The sequence below is a fragment of the Mustelus asterias genome, chromosome 1, assembly GCF_964213995.1.
Source record: "Mustelus asterias chromosome 1, sMusAst1.hap1.1, whole genome shotgun sequence".
In the NCBI taxonomy this organism is placed as follows: domain Eukaryota; kingdom Metazoa; phylum Chordata; class Chondrichthyes; order Carcharhiniformes; family Triakidae; genus Mustelus; species Mustelus asterias.
The window spans coordinates 43,186,572-43,210,853 of record NC_135801.1 but is presented as its reverse complement, the minus strand read 5'-3'; the positions used below and the strand labels follow the sequence as shown (position 1 = coordinate 43,210,853).

The 24,282-nt window shown below is 45.9% G+C and overlaps 1 protein-coding gene across 1 annotated transcript in view; it reads left to right on the top strand.

The window, feature by feature from the left end:
* The first annotated feature begins 216 nt into the window (after nucleotides 1-216).
* Nucleotides 217-24,282, top strand: part of glrbb (glycine receptor, beta b) — a 290,676-nt gene continuing 266,610 nt past the window's right edge. Inside the window, exon 1 of the mRNA XM_078212000.1 lies at nucleotides 217-338. Within this exon, the coding sequence (XP_078068126.1) occupies nucleotides 217-338 (122 nt within the window). The remainder of the gene's footprint in view (nucleotides 339-24,282) is intronic.

Genomic DNA, 24,282 nt, shown 5'->3' with positions numbered 1-24,282 from the left:
AATATAATTTACTGTCCTGAGCTGTGGACTGTTGTAGTGTTGGGGCATTGATTTTGCACACACGCTTTGACGTGTAGACGCATATACACATGTTTAAATCTGCTTTGGCTTTCTCTATTTTATCATTCGCAAAATGGAGTTCCTGTAAAGGATTAATATTGATTGATTTTTTTTCCTGTTCGAGATTAGGACTGGGCTACACCAATCCACTAAAGAATGGAGCTGATCAAGAAATTCCTCCTCTTTGCTATCTTCTGCTTTTGGATTGAACTGGGCTTGTCCAGCGATAAGTCTTCAAAGAAAGGAAAGTCAAAGAAGAAGCAGCATCTGTGTCCATCGTATGTTATCTTTTCTTCTTCATCTCACTCTGTATTAAAATGGGTATTGTGCTTTTTTAATGTAGGTGCTTCTCAAGTAATGATAGGCAGTGGTTTCAGGTTTGTTGAACTCTTTTCCAAATACCATGCAGCTTTACTGCATAATATGGGGAAAGTCTGGAGTTTTAAAAGTTTATTTATTAGTGTCACAAGTAGGCTTACGCTACCACTACAATGAAGCCACTGTGAAAATCCACTAGTCGCCACACTCCGGCACCTGTTCGGGTACACAGGGAGAATTTAGCATGGCCAATGCAGCTAACCAGGATGTCTTTCGGACTGTGGGAGGAAATCGGAGGAAACCTACGCTGACGGGGAGAATGTGCAGACTCCGCAGAGCCAGGAATCGAACCTGGGTCCTTGGGCGCTGTGAGGCAGCAGTGTTAACCACTGTGCCACTGTGGTGCCCATGCTGGTGGATGATGACCATTTTTAGGGGCTTCTGTCTTCACTGAGAAATATTCAATTATTTCTTTATGCCACATTTTCTGTCATGAAGTCTCGCAGAAATATTGCCAGGGTGATTACGTCACTTGTTGTATCTTTGATTACAAATAGGAGAAAAGATTTCCTGATTTTTCATAAGCCCATTGTCTCTTTAGAAAGAGATGCAAATACGGTTGAAAAAAAGCCCCACAAATATGCCCTAGTGAAATCCCACAATGTTCCTTCAGTATCTTCCAAGAGAGATAAAGCTAAAACTGGATAAAAATAGATATAAGTAGCCTGAGGTTGCTATGGCATTTTTAGATATAGTTCTTGTGGATCAATTTCTACATATCAGGTGGATTTGCACTGTGTGAGGCCCTGCGCTCACCTTAATTTCTGCTCCCCCCCAACGATATCATGCCCCGACCCTGCCCACCCTCGTCCCAAAGGACACAAAGGCGGAAGTAACAAAAATACATAAATTGATCACTGCTTTAGGGTTTTTTAACTTGTAAAAACATGCCCGTATAATTAATTGCTGAATTGAACTCCAAGCTTTCCTCTTGTCACAGTGACAGTAAAGGTGGTGAATATTGCGATGTGTGTGTTGAGGGAAGCAAACATGGAACTTGCTGATGAAAAACAAGATGGAAAAAGCAGCCAATAACATCACTGCAGCACAGGATGAGCAGGTTCAATGCAGGAGCAAATATTCCAATCAACAAGATGCATACGCTGCCATTCAGTATATTTCAGAGTCTCATTCAGGCTCAGAAGTTAACTTCCTTAGTTCCTCTCACAAAATCAAAGAAATTCATGTAAGTCCAATAGGTCCAATTCCAATATCAGTGGCTCTGTCTGCTGAATTCCATTCTTTGTCCTGGAGACTTTCTGAAGGCCAGTCTTGAGCGTGATGGTGGTTAGAACCATCAGCATGTGACCAGCTGCAGCCATTAAATCAGACCAGATCTTCAGGGTAGGTTTCTTCCCTCAGATCAACAGAAGAATCAGCAATATCTTGTAGCTCCATTGCCATTTCAAAGTGTACATCTTATTCAACATTTGCAGGTGGTGTGGTATCTCTGGAAAATGGCAAGTCTAAATGTTCAGATAATTTATCCATACTTTTGGTGGATGAAGATGAATGTACGGTTTGTGAATTGTTCAGTACTTCAAACTTTTTAAAGTAAAATGACTAACAGTCTTTTTTCCCAGTTTCATCCTCTTGCCTTGCCTTCAATCTTCTGTGTTTTGACTGATAGTTTTGCTTCATATTGCTCAAGATGAACTGATCTTGATTTTCATGAATTTTCTGAAAGAATAGGCTTTTGCATGGTTAATCCCACGTTAATTCAAGCTCTGCAAAAATTGAATTAATCTTTTAACTATGAAGCTGTGACTCTGGATTGGATCTGGCAGATGGAGTATAACATTAACAAATGAGAGGTTATTCATTTTGGAAGAAATAATAGCAAATTGGATTGTTATCTAAATGGAAAGAAATTACAACATGCTGCTGTGCAGAGGGACCTGGGGGTCCTTGTGCATGAGACGCAAAAACCCAGTCTGCAGGTGCAACAGGTGATCAAGAAGGCAAATGGGATGTTGGCCTATATCGCAAGGGGGATAGAATATAAAAGCAGAGATGTCTTGCTGCATCTGTACAGGGCATTGGTGAGGCCGCAGCTGGAATACTGTGTGCAGTACTGGTCCCCTTATTTGCGGAAGGATATATTGGCCTTGGAGGGAGTGCAGAGAAGGTTCACCAGGTTGATACCAGAGATGAGGGGTGTTGACTATGAGGAGAGACTGAGCAGATTGGGTTTCTATTCGTTGGAATTTAGAAGGCTGAGGGGGGATCTTATAGAGACCTATAAGATAATGAAGGGGCTGGATAGGGTAGAGATGGAGAGATTCTTTCCACTTAGAAAGGAAATTAGAACTAGAGGGCACAGCCTCAAAATAAAGGGGGGTCAGTTTAGGACAGAGTTGAGGAGGAACTTATTCTCTCAGAGGGTGATGAATCTCTGGAATTCTCTGCCCACTGAAGTGGTGGAGGCTCCCTCGTTGAATCTGTTTAAATCACGGATAGATGGATTCCTGATCGGTAAGGGAATTAGGGGTTGTAGGGATCAGGCGGGTAAGTGGAACTGATCCACTTCAGATCAGCCATGATCTTATTGAATGGCGGGGCAGGCTCGAGGGGCTAGATGGCCTACTCCTGCTCCTATTTCTTATGTTCTTATGCAACACTCATTTTACTCTTCTCCTGCCCATTCCATTCTCAGAAACTCTCCCTCCCTCCAAAATGCAACCCAACCCTCACACATTCTCCCTCCTTGCAAGTCTGCAATCCTGGCTAACCTTCCCTCACAGACTCTCCTCCCGCATTCCCCCACATTTCCTCCCCCAGCCCCATCCACTCACAGTCTGCTCCCACCCCTCATACTCTCCCATTCTCACTAACCTTACTCTCCTGGAGTTTTCAAGGCAGCCTCCTGCCTCACTCGTCACGTCCTTGTACCGGTAAGGCATGATTTGGTGCCTCGTTGTTCCTGCCCTCAGCCTGGGTTGGGCCGAGTCACCCCTCACCTGCCCCCTCACTGCTGACCAGCTGGTTCACCTTAGCTCGTGGTTTTCACTTGGCACTTTGCTAGCTGTTGCTGGCTGGCCTGCCCTCACCCCGGGTCAAGAAACCTCTTTCCGTGAAAGTGAAATGTGGGATCTTCTGCCTCTGCTACTCTCCCTTCATGCTTAACCACCCCTCGTTCCTTGTGTGCATGTCTCAATGTTCGGAACAGTCTGTTTTCCCCCTCTAAGAGGACTTCACCAATCAGAGTCTGATGTTGTTCTGCACTGCTGATAGGCGCAATTGTATTTGTTGATGCAGGGCTTTCAGATTCTGATTGATGCCCACATAGTCCAGTTTCCCCCCCACCTCCCCCATTGAGTCGTGGCCCTGTGCATGGGTTCTGTGTGTTTCATTGTACATCCACAAGTTTCTAACAACTGTTTGTGATGATGGGGCAGCACGGTAGCACAGTGGTTAGCACTGCTGCTTCACAGCTCCAGGGTCCCGGGTTCGATTCCCGACTCGGGTCACTGTCTGTGTGGAGTTTGCACATTCTCCTCGTGTCTGCGTGGGTTTCCTCCGGGTGCTCCGGTTTCCTCCCACAGTCCAAAGATGTGCGGGTTAGGTTGATTGGCCAGGTTAAAAATTGTCCCTTAGTGTCCTGAGATGCGTAGGTTAGAGGGATTAGTGGGTAAAATATGTGGGGGTAGGGCCTGGGTGGGATTGTGGTCGGTGCAGACTCGATGGGCCGAATGGCCTCCTTCTGCACTGTAGGGATTCTATGATTCTATGATTCAGAAACCAGTTGGTGCAAATGTTGGAAAAACGCAAAGGACCATGTTGCAGTTTCCAAACATCTAATGGCTTTGTCCATCACTTCCTTACAAGTGTTCCTCAGTGGAATAAATTCTTCACCAAATGAAGCAGCAGTGTTCCAACTTTGAACTCTGTGAGGGCTTCAGGGAAATATGATTTCACCCTTTTTCTGCTATGAGAATCTTCTGTGTCAAAGTGAATACAGCTTTGGATGATAGCTTGTTACACATATTCAGAACTGTCTGAGATAAATGTCTCCATCCTGCCCAGTCTGTCTCCCATGATGACAACAGTAACAAACAACACATGATGCTGCAGTCCCACTGATTAAAATAACCTCATATCTGTAGGAAGCACAACTTGGACTTAGACTTGGATATTTCAAATAAAGGGTGCAATTTGTCCTTCTGGTGCATTGTGCCTACGCAGCAGGTAATACATGATAAACTTTTACTTCTTTACTTTTTCCAAGGGTGGAATTGTCAATTACAAGAGGGCACAGGTTCAAGGTGAGAGGGGAAAGTTTAAGGGAGATGTACGGGGGACATTTTTCACGCAGAGAATGGTGGAACACACTGTCGGGGGAGGTGGTGGAAGCAGGCACTGTCGCAACATTTAAGAGGCATCTGGATGGGTACATGAATAGGGAGGGAATAGAGGGATATCCACCGAGTAAGGGCAGAGGGTTTTTTCTTTAGTTAGGGCAACATGATCGATGTAGGCTTGGAGGGCCGAAGGACCTGTTCCTGTGCTGTACTTTTCTTTGTTCTTTGAACTTCTTTCTGTGCATGAAAATCCTGTGGGCCCTACTGGTTTCAGTCTGCTGATGTGGATTCCAGGTAGATTAAATTCAATCCTGGGACCACAACTTCATATAAACTAACCCAGTAAATCATTAAACAGAACTACACTGATCTTGTGCTTTTGTCACATCAGCAACCTTTGGTAAACTTAATCGCTGTGTTTAGAAATCCAGGGGATAGATATAAATGCTTTTGAACAAAATCACTAGATTATTTCCATTAATGAAGTTTAGGCCTACCATGTATATTTTGTGATTTGCTGCCATGCAATCTGTGTATACTTTGAATATATGTCCATGCTGGTGGTTCCCTGCAGTAATATAACTAGTATCAGCACATCTGACTGTGGACTTTCAGTTATTTAAATCCAATATTCGAAAGATTAATCAGATTTCACTGATAGTGAAGTATTAGGGCAAGAAATGTCTTCTGGAGAAAGATGTTATGGATGATTGACTGCTACTGAGTACCAAATAAGCTCAGGTCAAGCCCCTCCCCACCTCTGACTCTTCCCTTCATTTCAGCTCTGCTCACCCCTCTTCCTCTCTATTGGCTCTGCTTCCCCGCTGTCGCAACCCCCCAAAGGTGCTCCACCTCTCCCTCCCCTCTCCAACTTTGCTTAATGTCCCTCGTTCCCCAAGATTTGCTCAACCTCCATTCCCTCAGTGCCAAAACCCCTGATTCGTCAGTCCTTTCGATGTCATAGAAGAGCTGAGGGTGCTGTCAGAGGAAGGGGTCACAGAGCTGGCTTGCAGGACTGGTGGGAGGAGGAGCAGTGAGCAAGACCAAAGGATTTTGCAGAGTGGGGGCACGGTGAGCGGAGCCGATGTTAGTGTGGTGAGAAGAGTTGGTGTTGCTGGGCTAAGGGAGGAGGTGCAGGTGAGCAAGGAAGTGGAGGGAGAAAAGGAAGCAGGATGAAGGGTGCCTGGAGTTGGGAGAGAAGGGTGGGTGGAGCACTGGGTGCCAAAGAAGATGTGGGATGGTATTGAGTGCAGCCAGCGATTCTGAGAATGTGGAAGTGCTTTGACAAACCTCCTGATTTAGGTCCGTGCTCCTGAAGTAGGCTTTACCCCTGTTAGGAGCAGCCCTAAATAAATCCATAACTGGGCAATCAGCTGATGTTTACATGGTGACAGGTCCTGGCAGGAACATCAGTGTGGCTTCAATGGAGCCATTTCTGTTCAACTGCAAGTTCCAGATTCTAGTGTAAGATGACTCCCAGAACCTGTAGTGCCTTTGTGGTCTTCAATTGTGGCAAACGTCTCAGCATTCACCACTGTTGGGACCACAAGATCTGGGCCATTTAAAAAAAAAATCTAGCCAGTGATATTTTTCCATAATTGACCCTATATCAAGCATGGAAATGGTTAAAACTTAGTGAAGCAGTGCAGCTTGAATTTACGGCAGAAGGGATGAGGAGAGACAATATACACTTAAATGCACAGTTCTAAAGAGTGAATCATAGAAAGAATCATAGAAACCCTACAGTGCAGAAGGAGGCCATTCAGCCCATCAAGCCTGAATCGACAATAATCCCACTCAGGCCTTATCCCCGTAACCCCACATATTTACCCCGCTAATCCCTCTAACCTAGGCATCCGGGACGCTGAGGGGAAAATTAGCATGGCCAATCAACCTAACTCGCTCATCTTTGGAATGTGGGAGGAAACCGGAGCACCTGGAGGAAACCCATGCAGACGCGGGGAGAATGTGCAAATTCTGCACAAAGAGAAATTGAACCCAGGTCCTTGGAGCTGTGAGGCAGCAGTGCTAACCACTGTGCCACCTTGCCACCCCAATTGTGCAGGGACAAAGGAACTTGGAGTTGTATGTGTATAGAACTTTGAAGATGGCAGGACATAATGTAAGAGTGGGATCTTGGCCTTCATAAATAGATACATTGAGTACAGAAACAGGGAAGTTATTTATTAAGCTTTGCTTATTCTACTAAGAGTATTATCTCCCAATTCTATGCATCACACTTTCATAAGGATGTGAGTGTCCTTGATAGAGGGCAGAGGAGACTTACTGGAGCGGTTCCAGGGATGGGGGATTTCTGCTACAAGGTTAGGTTGGGGAAGTTGGGGTTGTTCTCCGTGAATCAAAAAAGATTGAGGGGAGATTTAGTAGAGGTGTGCAAAATAATGAAAAAGTAGACAAGGAAAATTTGTTCCCAGTAGCTGATTGTACAAGGACATGCGGGCACAGATTTAAGATTTTGGACAAGAGATTCAGGGAGGATTAAGTAGCGAGTGATAATGAGCTGGAACTCATTGCCCATGAGAGTGGTGGCAGCAGACATGATGGCTGGAAGTTTACCACCACACCCGCCACGGGAATCTGAGCAGGCAAAGGTTGGAACATGGAAAGGTGTGTTGACCTCTGGCAGGATGTATGGTGTGAGGCAGTAAAATCTTGCCCGGTCAGTCATTTCAAAAGAAAAATGTGATGGTCACCTGAGAGAAATAAACTTGCAGGGCAACATGGATAGACCAGGAGACTGGGACTGACTGGTTTGTTCTGTGGGAAGCCAGCATGAACTTGATGGGACAAATGGCCTCCTTCAGTGATGTAAATGTCTTTGCCTGCAAAGTAATGAATTGATAGGTGATAGTCAGCATGGTTTTGTGGCAGGTAGGTCGTGCCTTACTAACCTTATTGAGTTTTTTGAGAAAGTGACCAAGGAGGTGGATGGGGGCAAGGCAGTGGACGTGGTATATATGGATTTTAGTAAGGCGTTTGATAAGGTTCACCATGGTAGGCTTCTGCAGAAAATGCAGATGTATGGGATTGGGGGTGATCTAGGAAATTGGATCAGGAATTGGCTAGCGGATAGGAAACAGAGGGTGGTGGTTGATAGTAAATATTCATCATGGAGTGCGGTTACAAGTGGTGTACCTCAGGGATCTGTTTTGGGGCCACTGCTGTTTGTAATATTTATTAATGATCTGGATGAGGGTATAGTTGGGTGGATTAGCAAATTTGCTGATGACACCAAAGTCGGTGGTGTGGTAGACAGTGAGGAAGGGTGTCGTAGTTTGCAGGAAGACTTAGACAGGTTGCAAAGTTGGGCCGAGAGGTGGCGGATGGAGTTTAATGCGGAGAAGTGTGAGGTAATTCACTTTGGTAGGAATAACAGATGTGTTGAGTATAGGGCTAACGGGAGGACTTTGAATAGTGTGGAGGAGCAGAGGGATCTAGGTGTATGTGTGCATAGATCCCTGAAAGTTGGGAATCAAGTAGATAAGGTTGTTAAGAAGGCATATGGTGTCTTGGCGTTTATTGGTAGGGGGATTGAATTTAGGAGTCGTAGCGTTATGTTGCAACTGTACACAACTCTGGTGCGGCCGCACTTGGAGTACTGTGTGCAGTTCTGGTCCCCACATTACAGGAAGGATGTGGAGGCTTTGGAGAGGGTGCAGAGGAGGTTTACCAGGATGTTGCCTGGTATGGAGGGGAGATCCTATGAGGAGAGGCTGAGGGATTTGGGATTGTTTTCGCTGGAAAGGCGGCGGCTAAGAGGGGATCTTATTGAAACATATAAGATGATTAGAGGTTTAGATAGGGTGGATAGTGATAGCCTTTTTCCTCTGATGGAGAAATCCAGCACGAGGGGGCATGGCTTTAAATTGAGGGGGGGTAGTTATAGAACCGATGTCAGGGGTAGGTTCTTTACCCAGAGGGTGGTGAGGGATTGGAATGCCCTGCCAGCATCAGTTGTAAATGCGCCTAGTTTGGGGGCGTTTAAGAGATCCGTAGATAGGTTCATGGACGAAAAGAAATTGGTTTAGGTTGGAGGGTCACAGTTTTTTTTTTTAACTGGTCGGTGCAACATCGTGGGCCGAAGGGCCTGTTCTGCGCTGTAATGTTCTATGTTCTATATACTAACAATAGGTAAACAACATAGGAGCATTACTCCACAAAGTTCTTAGTGCTGCTATGCCTGACATTTGGGTTATTATGTGTCCGCCTATTTATATTTATTACAAGATGGAGAAATTCCTTTTTAAGATCTGGCTATTGAACCTAGATATGGAGGTCTCTGAAATGGATGTCTCTATTGTATCTATTCCATCTTTCACCATAGAATGCATGGCGACCATAAATATTCTGCACATTAATGTTCCACTGTGCCCAGCTTGAATCTGCCTCTATTGAACTTTGCAATTACTGTTAAATCGATCTCAGGTCAGATGGTGAAGGATGTGTTGTGCCGGCCGCACAGTCTGTTTTAACCCTTATACGGTGGACAAGTAACTGCGAGTAGACGTCTTGTTAGTACAACCAATATTTATTTAAGACACACCAATCAATAATCACCCACCCCACCAACAATAAGTTATCTTACAGAAAAATACTAGAATTCAAGTCCAATACAAGACCTTGACTTAATACAATCCAATACAAGACCTTGGCCTAAAAGTTAGGGATATGTTCGGCACAACTTGTGGGGCCGAATGGCCTGTTTTGTGCTGTAGTTTTTCTTTCTTTCTTAACTTTGCGTGACTGGCAAGTACCCAAGCAGATATTGGCCTTTATCTGTGCGCTGGTCTCGGTCGTCCTTTGCATAGTCTGGACCTTTGGTCTGGTCTGACACTCTGGCTCTGGTCTTCCTTCCTTCTCGGGTGTGGTGGCTCTCCTCGTGCTGGTCGTCGCTGGGGATGGTCACCATCGTTGTAGCTCGTTCGTGGGGTCAGAGAGAGAGAGAGAGATTCTTGGTTGCGCTACACCCTTTATACCCCATTGGGTTTCGCGCCCCTTTTGGCCATTGCCAACCAATCGATCAGGACTTGATCACCCTGATCGATAAAGTCCAATCGAGTGCTGCCACACCAATCTCTGGGTGTGTCCCCAACGGCCATGTCTGTAGGTGCTGGGGGCACGTAGAATACACACCTCTCTCCCAAATAAGAGGTTACGGCGCCCCTATGTCTGGTAAACAACCCAGTTTGACCAGAAAGCCTCTTTTGTCCTGGAGATGACCCATATCCTGTGTATTCACCCGTCAGGGTTGCAGCCTGTTTATCTCTGTCTTTTAGGCGGCAGCCTGTCATTTTAGTTCTTGCCCAATTGTCCCAGAGTGCTTTACAAATCGCCATTTTAGATGGCCCGTTTGACCACAGATGAAACAAGACACAAATCCTCTTCTTGATAATTGGTTTATTTGCAGAACGCAGCACTACATTTTTATTTTAATCATTTGTGGGACATGGGCAGCGCTGGCTGGCTGGCATTTATTGCCCTTCCCTAGTTGCCCTTGTTCAGAGGGCTGTTCATAGTCAACCACATTGCTGTGGCTCTGGAGTCACATGTAGGCCAGACTAGGTAAGGATGGCAGATTGTCTTCCCTAAAGGACATTAGTAGACCAGATGGATTTTTCTGACAATCGACAATGGTTTCATGGTCATCAGTAGATTCTTAATTCCAGATGCTTTTTATTGAATTCATTTCCACCATCTGCCATGGTGGGATTCGAACCCGGGTCTCCAGAACTTTAGCTTTCTGGATTAATAGTCTGGCAATAATATCACTAGGCCATTGCCTCCCCATATATCCTACCTACCAACACCCAGTGTCCCAGAATTCCTTCTTATACTGTTTTAGATACAATAATTAAACAAAATAAACTAATTAACTAATTAACTTAAAGGGACACTGTAACAAAAATTAAAACTTTAAAGGAAACTCAACAAAATAAATTAAATGGGCGGCACGGTAGCACAGTGGTTAGCACTGCTGCTTCACAGCTCCAGGGAGCTGGGTTCGATTCCCGGCTTGGGTCATTGTCTGTGTGGAGTTTGCACATTCTCCTCGTGTCTGCATGGGTTTGCTCCGGTGTCCTCCCACAGTCCAAAGATCTGTGGGTTAGGTTGATTGGCCATGCTAAAAATTGCCCCTTAGTGTCCTGAGATGTGTAGGTTAGAGGGATTAGTGGGTAAATATGTCAGGATATGGGGATAGGGCCTGGGTGGGATTGTGGTCGGTGCAGACTCGATGGGCCAAATGGCCTCTTTCTGCACTGTAGGGTATCTATGATCTCTATGAAAATAACATATTGAGGGGTGATGATGCACTCCACCCCTGCATTGTCTCCAGTTGCAGATGGCCTCAAGCATATGGTGGACACTGTTTGCTTCCTTTCTAAGGACACCCAGGCATGGATATAACCACAGACGAGGGGCAGGCAGCCAGGATGGACAACACGGTCAAACAACTGTTGGTTTGACCCGTTAATAGCCACCTTGGCCGGGCCCAGGCACAGACCCATGAGGAGTCCCTCCAATCACACATGATGGGCTGAAGGGCCTGTTTGTGCCATAACTTTTCAATGGGCTTATTTTTTTAATCTTACCAAATAGAAGAAAAATAATATTATCACAGTTTGACAATGAGGATACAATTTTTTATTCTCTAGCTGAACAAATTTGTTGCCGAGGTTTTCAGCAAATCAGTAGAGGAATTGTAATTTTTCTTGCTGAGAAATAATTTTAAAATCTAGTCTTAGTGGCAGGGGGGAAAGGCTGTTTCGACAATTGGGTAGCCTGCACCTCAAAGATGGCTACATCAATCAGTATCATTGGGTGACTGAGAGAGTATAGCTGTGACTGAGAGTCTTTTGGTTCATACATAGAGCGGCTTGAGATGTTTTTCACTGCTAATAAAATCCTCAATGTTCCTGATCATCTGGCTGTTAATCAAGCAGTGAGGGTAAGGGAAAGGGCGATAATTTCTGATTGAAGCAGGTTCAGGAGTGTATGAAATGATCAAGGATTAGTTTGTCCCTGCAGAGCCAATAGCTGCTGTTGGATGTTTTGTGTTAATTTGAGCAGTACGAAAGTCCCAAGCTACTACAGAAATTATCGGCTTGGACCAGGGATCAGTTATCCAGTGATGGCATTGAAGACTTGATTGTGGTTTTGAAAAACTATCGATCCGTTGTAATTTTGGGGACCTTCAAGAGAGAGCATTGTGGAACAGATTTATGTGTTGTTTAAAAAGTGAATGCACTTGCAGTAGGTTGGTGGCATTGCCTATGTTAACTTTTGAAATATTGCGCCAAACAACATTGTCCATGGACATGGTAGAACGTAAGTCAGAGAAGTCAGAGGTAACGACCATTGGTCATCTGATGAAGTAAATAAGCTGCAGCTGAGTAAGCAGAAAGTGCTAATGACAGCAGTTAGTAGTAACAGAGGTACTAAAAAGCCCTGTTACCGGTACTTAGGCCAACATTAGGCGCAGAGTTGTCCATTCCAGAAGACCGAGTGCTACAGCTGGAAAAGAAGGACCTAAAGCATGTCAAAAGAATGTGAATGGAAAAACTGCTAGCTGGAGGAAATAGCAGTTGCTGCACACAGTTATTGAATAGCACGAGTTCAATGTGGTGTTGGTTGTGACCAAAAGGTCTGAAGTGCAAACATGCCCAATAGAAATTTGTTGGGTATTGGTGTCCAAGTAGCATTGGATGGATGTAATAATCTTGTCAAGGCTAGTCTTGCATCACCAACATACTTTATTTACAGAGTGAATAAAGCACTGCTTCTGTGGCTACAGTACACAGGTCAAGCACAGGAATCCTCTGGCTCCCAGCCCGAGTAGAGACAGCTGCTTTTAAACTCTTGTTGTTCCTTTCTTATTGGGTGAGCTTCCACTTTCTCAGAAGGAGAGCTCAGATTCCACGAGGCCCACGGGGAACTCTATCTGGCACAACCGCTGCAGGAGGGTATTTTCCGCAGCTCGGCAATCGTCCTGAGTCGGTTGAAGATGGGCATGGTTCTGAGGGTGTGAATTGAATTGGAGACCTTCACTTTCAGAGGGAGTGCTGCAATGCCACTGTTGCAGGTTTTTGCTGAAGCCCTGCTTCAGTTGGGGCGCTGGTCACTTCTGCTTCCAGCTCAGAATCAATGTCCTCATCACCCAGAGAGACAGGCATAGGGTCGGCTTCAAGCCATGGCTCAACACTGGCAGTGGTTGTCCCAATGACTTGTAATGAGGCCTGTATTGGCACAGGCTTTCTACTCCGGAGATGGCCCAGGTGCTTTCTGACAACTTTGCCCTGCACTTTTACTTCATAAGCACATGCTCCGGTTTTTCCGTTACGATCCCAGGGACCCAATGCCGAAGATCCTCACATGAACTGGGTTGCTGGTTTTGAACGTTCTTTCTGTCCTTACAGAATCATCACTTTTCTTTTGGTTCTCTTGTTGGAACTCCACCGTCCCTGCCAGGTTTGGGAACAGGAGGCTGTGTCTTGTCCGAAGCCTCCATCACATTAACAATCCTGCTGGGGCAATTCCTGGCATTATATGAGGGGTAGTCCTGTAGTCAAATAAAAAATGCACCGGTCTGGTCTCTACAGATGCTACAGGTTGCTTCTTCATGTCAAGCTTAAAAGCCTGCACCGCCCATTCAGCCAACCCTTTTACTGATAGGTGATAGGGTGTTGTCCTAATGTGTTTAATTCCAATGGAAAGCATGAAATTCTGGAACTTGATGCTAGTAAAGGCAGTGTCATTGTCAGAAACCAGGCCTTTAGGTATCCTGTACATGCAGAAACGTTGTCGTAGTTTCTCAGTCGTAGCATGAGAGGAGGTGGAGCTCATGCGATGTATCTCCAACCATTTGGAATGCGGGTTCACCATAATTAAGAACATGGAATGCAAAAAAGGCCCGGTGAAGTCTATGTGCACTTGCACCTAGGGCCTACCAGGCCAGTCCTGGGAAGTCGGACGGAGACGATTTTGATTCTCTTGGTTCACACTGTCTGAACAAGTCAGTAATGTCTGCATCAAGACTGGGCCACCATACGTAGTTCCTGGCTAGCATTTTCATCTTCAAAATCCCAAGGTGGCCATGGTGTAATTCCTTAAGTATTGGATATCACCCTCGGTGAGGGATGATTATGCGGGAACCCCATAGGATGATACCACCCTCAACACTTTCCTCATCTTTCTTTGTCAGGTGAGGTCTGTCCTCTGAATCCCCCATGTATTATATGCACTAATTTAGATAGGACTGAGTCCTTTTGTGACCAGGCCTTGATTTGCCTTGCAGACACCAGCAGGGTGTCCAAACAATTGAGGGTCAACGTGACCTCTTTCACAGCTCGTAATGAAGCTGTGTTTGCGGGCAGCAGATGATTTAGTGCATCTGCGTTATATATCCCGGTCCTGGGGCGGTGCTCCAGAAGATATTCATAACCTGCCAGTAACATGTCCATACACTGTATCCGGGCAGAGGCAATGGGGGGAGGGGGGGGGGGGGTGCGGCATTGTCTTCTTTAAAAAATCCCAGCAGTGGTTTGTGATCAGTTGCTCTAATGAAGCATCGACAGTAGACATATTGATGCAACTTTTTAATGTCAAAGACAACTGCCAATCCCTATTTCTCCATTTGGGAATACCTCTGTTCAGCATTCGAGAGGGTCTTAGATGTGTCTGCAATAGGCTTTTCAGTTACATCTTTCCAGCGTTGTGCCAGTACTGCCCTACACCTAAGGGGGGGGCATTGTATGTCAGGATGAGGTCGTTTTTTGGGGTCAAAATGGGCCAATACATTAGAGGACTAAGGTTTCTGTTTAATGCTGTTGAAAGCCGTCAGCTTTAGTGCCTCCCAGACCAGCTTTGATATTTCAGTACTAGGGCATGCTGGGGGTCCAGTAAGGAAGCCAAATACAGAATAAATTTCCCATAATCATTCACTAACTCCAGGAAGGATTTCAATTCCATGGAGTTCCTTGGAGCTGGCATCTCCTTAATGGCCCTCGTCTTGTCCTCCACCGGATGAAGTCCCTTGCCATCCACCCGATAGTCTAAACAGGTCTCGGCACTTGCTTTGGAAGGCACATATTTCCATTTTCAGGCACACTCTGACCTTTGAGAATCACCATAATACCCCTTCCAGGTTTGCTAGGTGTTCACATTCTGAAATTTCTGTGACTAAAGCATCATCCAGGTACGACACTGCCTGAGGTAACCCCCAGAGTATGTTTTTTTTGTTCATTTGTGGGACATGAATGTCGCTGGCTGGGCAGCTTTTCTTGCCCATCCCTCGTTGCCCTGTGGTGAGCTGCCTTCTTGAAACGCTGTAGTTCACGTGCTGTGGATTGACCCACAATGCTGTTAGGGAGGTAATTCTAGGATTTTGATCCAGCAACTGCGAAGGAATGGTGGTATATTTCCAAGTCAGGATGGTGAGTGATTTGGAGGGAAACTTGCAGGTGATGGTGTTCCCATGTATCTGCTGCCCTTGTCCTTCTGGATAGAAATGGTTGTGGTTTTGGAGGGTGCTGTCTAAGGATCTTTGGTGAATTTCTGTGGTTCTCCATGACCCGTTGAAAAATGTGCATGCAGCCGAGACCTCAAAGAGCAGGCGCGTATACTCATATAGGCGTTTGTGGATAATAATTGTCACATTCTTCCTGGAAGGCTCATCTTATTCAAGTTGGAGATACGCATGGCTCATGTCCAGCTTCGAAAATGCTTGGCCATCAGTTAACCTAGCGCATGGTCTTCAATCCAGCGCATGGGGTATCTGTCAAGTTTTAGAAACCCTGTTGACAGTAAGCTTATAGTCTCCACAAAGTTGGACCGACTTATCCAGCTTGAGGACAGGAACAACAGGTGCAGCCCATTCTGCAAATTGTACGAGTCTTATGTCCAGCTTTTCCAGGCATTTCAGTTCCGACTCTACTTTTTCCAGGAGGGAGTATGCAACTGGTCTCACTCTAAGATACTTCGGTGTAGCATCAGGATTGACATAGATCTTAGCTTCAGCACCCCTTATTTTTCCAAGTCCTTCCTGGAAAACCTTGGGGTACTTATTGATGACTTTGTACAGTGCCCCCATGCCCAGCCTCAGCATCCCCATGAGTTCAGTCTGATGTGTTGGAGCCAATCTCCCCCCAATAAGGCTAGGTTCTTGTCCCCATACAATGATGAGTGGAAGTTGAGCTGACTGCTGCCTGCAAGTCACTAGGGTTGCCATGGTGGTGCCTTTTATCTGCAATGGTTCCCCTGTGTAGGTGGCCAGCCTGGCCTTCGTGTTTCCTAAGCTCAGGATCTGAATACCAATCTGGAGGTGATCATAAGCTTGCTCCCCGATAATGGAGACTGCAACCCCCATATCCACTTCCATTTTTAATGTGTGGCCATTTACTAACTCCACCATTATGGGGGCAACCTTCGACGTGGAGATGTAATTTAATTGCATTGTCCCTGTTCGTGGTAATGGGCATAACTGCAAGGTACGATCTGGGATGGAAGTTGCATGAGGCCCCTCCCTGTAGTTCCCAAGCTCCTTTCTCTGCATTCTCCAATGATAGAGTTCTCTCAGTGGCCTCCTTTAGATCCAAATTGCGTTCCGCCAATAATTTTCTATGGACTGTCACATTGTTAGTTTCACAGATCAGTCTATCTTGCAACATGTCATTCAGGGGTGGCCCGAATTCACAGTGCTCTGCCAAATTTTGTAACTTGGTCAGAAATTGGGTGATAGATTCCCCAAGGGTTTACCCTACTGTGTTAAAACAGTATCGCTGGAGTAGTATAGAATGTTTCCGGTAATAGTAGCTTTTGACCAAGTCCACCAATTCATTAAAGGTTTGTGAGTCAGGGGCATCTGAGTAGGTCAGACTTTTATTAAACTGAATGTTGAGACCCCACGTGCCATCAACAGGATCACTTTCTGCTTTTCATCCCCCTCAATATTATTAGCCTGAAAGAAATAATGTATTCACCCTGCGTATTGGGTTCAGTCTCCCATGCTTGCATCATAGGCTTCAAATTTACCAAAAAGAAACATTCTTACCAGAGGATTACCTGTCTTGATAATGAAGGTTGTCCGGCGGGAAGAAAATTTTTCTTCTCATCGCATGTAATAACCTCATGCAATAATCTCACCAAGGCCAGTCTTCCATCACCAGCATTCTTTATTTACATAGTGAATAAAGCACCGCTTGTGCAGCTACTGTGCACAGGTCAAGCACTTTAGCTGCCAGCCTGAGTAGGGACAGCTGGTTTTAAACTCCTGCTGCTCCTTTCCTATTGAGTGAGCCTCCACTCAATCAATAGGTAGCTCGTATTCCATGAGGCCCACAGGGAGCTGTATTAATGATCGCCTATGGCTGTCATAACAGTGGAGCTGCAGTAAACATGGAGGTCGACATGGGTGCGTCAGTTAGTGTGATTCCTGAATTGCTATACCGTCAAAATTTGGATCAGCATCAATTGAGGAAATTACACATAAAATTACAAAGTTATGGAGGAGAGAAAATCCCTACAATGGGAAGGATGTCAGTGCCAATCACATATCAATATCAATGTGCAAAGTTACCCATCATTGTAGTGAAAAGCCTGCCTTATTAAGAAGAAACTGGTTAACAGTATTTGAGTTCAGTTTGAATGAGCTCTTTCATGTAGAAGTGAAATTCACAATGCAAGACAACGCAATCGCAAAATACCCTAAGGTGCTTATTGTAACTAGTAAATGGATTCAAGAATATATGGCCAATTTTTGGTTCCAGAGGAATGCGCAGCCAACTTAATGTAGGCCTCATCCAATACTCTATGCTCTAAAAGAGAAAATACAGCAAGAACTAAAAAGACTTGAGACAGAGAACAAATGGAATATTTGGATAATTCCAACAGTGGTGGTACCAAAGTCAGATGGTGGTGTAGGAATATGTGGAGAATTACAAGGTAATGATAAATCCAATACTGGAATGTAATCCACTCTATACTTTGTCAAACAAGGAAGATCTGTTCAAATGTTGTCAGGAGACCAGATTTTTTTCAAAGTTTGGACTATCTGCAATTTGAGTTAGATGACGAGTCTAAACCATATTTGACTATTAATACGCACAGGAGTCTACTTCAGTTTCATAGGCTGCGATTTGGTGCTTCTTCAACCCCTGGAATTTTCTAAGGGGAGATAAGCCAAATTTTGAAAGGAGTTCAGGAATAGTGTGCTAATTGGATGACATAATTATTTGAACGTTAAGCAAGCAGACTCATGATGATAGACTGAATGAGATGCTCTGACATTCAGAAGAGCATGGAGTATAGGCAAAGGCACACAAATGTGAAATGTTTCAAAACTCTGAGGAGCATTTGGGTTATGCAGCAGACAAAGGTGGGTTACATTGACCAAGATTAAGATTCAAGCAATCCCTGAGCCTTTGTGGGCTTAGTGAATTAGTACGGCAAATTTGGAAACCTGATTACATCTATTAAATGAACTGTTGAGGGTGGGTGTTCCATGAAATTGGACAAGGGAGCATGACAAAGCATTCCAATCGTGTTAAAGTAAGATGTTAGATGGTATGATGTCTTCAAAAAGATTGAGCTAGAATGTGATGCCTTTCCAAATGGAGTAGGTGCTGTGAAATCTGATGTGTTAGGTAATAGTGAGGAGAGACTGATGCTTTTGTTTCACACCCTCAGTGCCTGTGAGCAGAATTGTATTCAGATTAAAATGTGAAGCATTGTCTTTTGATTTTTGGAGTAAGAAGATTTCACAAATACTTGTATGGTTGTGGCCAGCCCCACGACCCCCACAACGCTGCCCCTCTGACCCCCCCCCATGGCCCAATCGCTGGTCCCCCCCCCAAACATGTCTGGGCCAACCTCGACCCCTCCACCTTCAAATCGCCTTGATATGCCCCCCTCACAACCCTGATTTCCTGATTCCTCCTCTCATCCCCACCCCAGCAGTCTTGACCCCCCTCCCCCCAGCAGACCTGATCTCCCTCCCCAGCAGGCTGACTCCCCCCCCCCCCCCCCCCCACCCAACCCCAATGGCCAGCCCCAATCGCAAGCCTCCCTCCCTTTGTCACTCAGCCTAAGTGCAGAGCAGCAGTGGGACCCCCAAACCCACCAATCGGCCCAGAGGCCCCACCCCCTTAGCTCTGCCCTATGCCAGGCTGGCACTGCCAAGGTGGCAATGCCCAGGGGGCAGCCCCCTGCACCCTACCCTCTGGAGGGCCTCAATTGCTCCCCCTTCACTCCAGCAGGGTCGGGCCACCAGCTCCCCGCAATTGGGGAGCTTTGCTAAACCCCACTGGAGGGAAATACTCTTGGCAGGAGGGGAGAGGCTAGTGGGCCTGGAAACTTCAGTCTCCGGCCGGCTAATGAGATTCAAATATATTAAAAATCCCATTTAAATCAATGATGCAGCTCCATGCCAATTTCTGGCGCAGAGCTGATGGCGCCAGAAATCTGGCTGCCGCAGATGTGTAGAGGGTGTGGCGCCCAGCGGAAGCCTGTGAAATGGCCTCTGCTTGAGTCTCCCGGCCCACTGCGCTATAAAAGCAGCACAGCGGGTTGGGAGAATCACTCCCAGTGTCTTACAGGAAGGATGTATTTTTCTTTTCACAAGTGAATCAGTTGCCAGTCATAGAAAATTACATTGGTAAAACAACTTGCAGCGACCCTGCATTAGCAAGGGTAATTTTTAGCACTTCAAACTACTGCCCAGTATTTTGAGAGTATGTGTTACTCTGAATCAGTATCTACAGAAAGAAGTCCGAAATTGAATCGGAAGGATAAGAGGAAAGGACATCACTGTAAGAGGTAGAATTGGATACCAGGGAAAGTCGTAAAATATATTTGGCCAAGATGTTTGGCAGTGGAAAGGTTAGGTTTGTATATACAGATCACGCTTTACCTTCAGAGATTCACAAAGAAGAAAGGGGTTAGGAAGAATCAAATCAGTCTGATGAATTGGATAGTTGGAATATCAGTAGAGTGCCAATTGTTATTCCAGTGCGTGTTGTGCTTGAACCTAGTTCAGATCAAAGTCAGGCAGACATACCTAATGAAGTGGAAATTTCAGTTGAAGGTCAAGGGAACTATCAGTCTTTGCATCTGCCAGAGAACTCTGCAGCATCTCTCACCTGCCCACCAGAATATGATCAAGCTCATCACCATAAGAGACTCCTCCACTTGCAATGTCTGAGCCCACATTGGCTCAGGGAACTCCACATATCCGCTGCTGCTAGTTCAACTACTGTGCCCAATTGGGGGACTCTGCACTGCCTGCTGCAGCCCCATCAGGACTGCCCTCCCTCCGTGAGGGAGACTGTTCATAGATATCTCCGACTCAGACATCTCCTCCTATACTCTGGTGTGATTGTCCTTCACCTTGTGTCACTGACTCGAAATGCACGCAATATCCCTCCAGTGTGTTCATAGCTGGCAGAGTGTGGGCTTCTCAGATTCTCAGACTCCCTCAGGTCCTAACATTCATCATGAAAGTCCTTTTTAAACGTTGTCGTGGAACAGAAGCCTCAGACCATTCTTCCTCCTCCTGATAACCAAGGGATGATCCAGCTAGGGGGCATAGGATGGGCAAATGGCAATGGGGTCTGTGTGAGAGACAACCCGAGGTTATTAAAGTTAGCCATGGATATTGTGAGAGCATTTGTGGCTCCAAGCCAATGCCTTCCACCATATTAGCAGAAACTTTAACCAAAACAGAAAATGCTGGAAAATCCCAGCAGGTCTGACAGTATCTGTGGAGAGAGAAAAGAGTTTTGAGTCTGGATGACTTACTCAGAGTTAGCTCTGATGTGCCTCGAACACTGGATTTGGGACCGCAATGAGCAATTCACTGTCTCCGGGCTCACAGGGCACCCAGACAATTTCCATCACTGTTTCCTCAACTGAGCTAACCGCTCGCGACCATGCTGACCCATTCTCAGTCTGGGCCATCTCTCTCTTACACTGCGAGCACAACTTTTAAAATTCATTCATGGGATGCGGGCTGGGCTAGCGTTCATTACCCATCACTGATTGCCCTTGAACTGAGCGACTTGCTATTAGCGTCAACCACAGAAGGACTTAAGGCCATTCTGCCCGACATTCATGGAAAAAGCTTATCAATGCGGTGGTGGTGGGTGATAATGGGCATTCACATATCGCCCCATATTTGCTTGGACCTACAAGAATGCCTGGTCCATGTCATAGAAGAAGTATGTGTCAAATGTACCATAGCTGCTGTGTCAAACAGCTGTCAACTATCTGTATGTCTCTGCAAACGTACCTTTCCAGAGTGCAGTGGTCCCATAATCAATGGCATTCTCCTGATGCACATCATGGCTACTATCTCCTGCCATGCTTGGTTGGCAACACATGAATGTTAGAAACCCTAGAAACCCTACAGTGCAGAAGGAGGCCCTTCGGCCCATCGAGTCTGCACCGACCACAATCCCACCCAGGCCCTACCCCCACATATTTACCCGCTAATCCCTCCAACCTACGCATCTCAGGACTCTAAGGGGCAATTTTTAACCTGGCCAATCAACCTAACCCGCACATCTTTGGACTGAGGGAGGAAACCGGAGCACCCGGAGGAAACCCACGCAGACACGAGGAGAATGTGCAAACTCCACACAGACAGTGACCCGAGCCGGGAATCGAACCCAGGACCCTGGAGCTGTGAAGCAGCAGTGCTAACCACTGTGCTACCGTGCCGCCCCTAAGAACCAAATGTTCCTCCTTCCTCTTGGTTAGAATATTTCTCTGAGATATTGGATCTTCTGGCCCAGGCTCTCTAGATCCTGCTATCTGTCCTGGACATTCTGGCATGGTTCTCCTCTGCGACATTCTGGCAAGAAAATTAAGAAAACACATGAATAAGTAATGTTTCTCACCTGTGTCCGTTCACAGACAGGTGCTAGATTATCTAGTTGAACACAAATGGAGATTGCAGTGTGAATACTGTGGGACCTGACATTTGTTGTGTGTATGCCAACATAACAAGGTGTGTTCCTGAGCTCATAGACCCCCTACCAGCTTGCACCCTCTGAGTCACTCCCATCTGTGATGACAGTATGCCACTGTGAGGTTAATGGAAAAGGCATATTTGAATGCACACACCTGGATATACGGGAGGTAGAAGGATAAATAGAAGGGCATATCTTCTGTATGTGCCGTCAATAATACATCTCCTGGGACATTATGCTGATCTCAGTAAATGCAGAGTGTCAAGACCTACAGGAATTGCCAAGACATAGCTATCTTCATGGCTGGGTGTTTGTGAAGCTTTGCCAGCATTAAGTGACTGCTGTGTGGCCCTTCATTAGACAAAGTCCAATAGGCAGCATTAAAGTGTATCATTTCCTATGGGCCACCTCTTCCAGTGCAACACAGCAGTTGACCAATAATTGCAGTTCATATTCACTTGACTGCTAACACAAAGTCAAGAAGGAATGAAACCAAATCATAGAAATCATAGAAACCCTACAGTGCAGAAGGAGGCCATTCGGCCCATCGAGTCTGCACCGACCACAACCCCACCCAGGCCCTACCCCCACATATTTACCCACTAATCCCTCTAACCTACGCATCTCAGGACTCTAAGGGGTAATTTTTAACCTGGCCAATCAACCTAACCCACACATCTTTGGACTGTGGGAGGAAAGCGGAGCACCCGGAGGAAACCCACGCAGACACGAGGAGAATGTGCAAACTCCAGACAGCGACCCAAGCCGGGAATCGAACCCAGGTCCCTGGGACTGTGAAGCAGCAGTGCTAACCACTGTGCTACCGTGCCGCCCAAAGGAACAATGCAGCATCAACTTAGGTACCAGGAATGGAAACGGCAAACTCGATTCCATTGACCCTGCAAAGTGCTCCTTAATAACATCTGGGGCTTGTGCCAAAATTGGGAGAGCTGTCTCACAGACGAGACCAAGCAACAGTGTAACATAGTCATACTCACAGAATCATACCTTACAGACTATGTTCCAGATACCATCATCAACATTCCTAGGTATGTTCTGTTTCACCATCAGGACAAACCCAGCAGAGGTGGCGGCACAGTGGTATACAGTTGCGGGGGAGTTGCGTTGGGAGTTCTCAACATCGTCTCTGGACCCCTGAAGTCTCATGGCATTAAGACAAACATAGGCAAGGAAACCTCCTGCTGATTACCAAATACTATTTCACTCTGACACTCAGCTGATGAATCAGTACTCCTTCATGTTGAACGCCACTTGGAGGAAGCATTGGGGGTGGCGTTGGTGGGGTTCTGAGTGGCCGGGTATCGCCGAAATCTCAGACAATACAAGATTCACAAAGCCAGTGTCTCAGTTTAAAAACATAAGCTTTATTTGACCAGTGGCCGCTAGGAGAAATCATCAAAGGGTCAGGGCAACTCCCGAGACCTATCCAATGAATTCTGACATGTACAATTCAAAACAAATCAATTATAGGTTTTCTTATCAATAATCCCTGCCTTTCATTAGGTTTAAATCAATCATCTTCAATATACATAAATCAACAATAATACCTGTCGAGCCAATCGCATCTTACCTTCTGGCATAATGGCATTTCACTGGTCTGGAGAATCCGAAAGCTAATTCCTCCCTTGGCTCACTCCACTCCCTGTGTTGCATAGTAACGGTAAGAAGTCTCACAACACCAGGTTAAAGTCCAACAGGTTTATTTGGTAGCAAATACCATAAGCTTTCGGAGCACTGCTCCTTCGTCAGATGGAGTGGAAATGTGCTCTCAAACAGTGCAAACAGACAAAATCAAGTTGCAGAATACTGATTAGAATGCGAATCCTACAGCCAGCCAGGTCTTAAAGGTACAGACATTGTCAGGTACAGGTATTGTCTGTACCTTTAAGACCTGGCTGGCTGTAGGATTCGCATTCTAATCAGTATTCTGCAACTTGATTTTGTCTGTTTGCACTGTTTGAGAGCACATTTCCACTCCATCTGACGAAGGAGCAGTGCTCCGAAAGCTTATGGTATTTGCTACCAAATAAACCTGTTGGACTTTAACCTGGTGTTGTGAGACTTCTTACCGTGTTCACCCCAGTCCAACGCCGGCATCTCCACATCATTGCATAGTAACCTCAGACGCTAGCCTCAGGGTCAAATGAATGTTCCCATGAGTTCCCCGATAGGTCACTGCCAAACCAGATCAACACGACTCCATGTGGGCGGCATGGTAGCACTGTGGTTAGGGCAACATGGTAGCACAGTGGTTAGCACTGCTGCTTCACAGCTCCAGGGACCTGGGTTCGATTCCCGGCTTGGGTCACTGTCTGTGTGGAGTTTTCACATTCTCCTCGTGTCTGCGTGGGTTTCCTCCAGGTGCTCCGGTTTCCTCCCACAGTCCAAAGATGTGCGGGTTAGGTTGATTGGCCATGCTAAAATTGCCCTTAGTGTCCTGAGATGCGTAGGTTAGAGGGATTAGTGGGTAAAATATGTAGGGGTATGGGGGTAGGGCCTGGGTGGGATTGTGGTCAGTGCAGACTCGATGGGCCGAATGG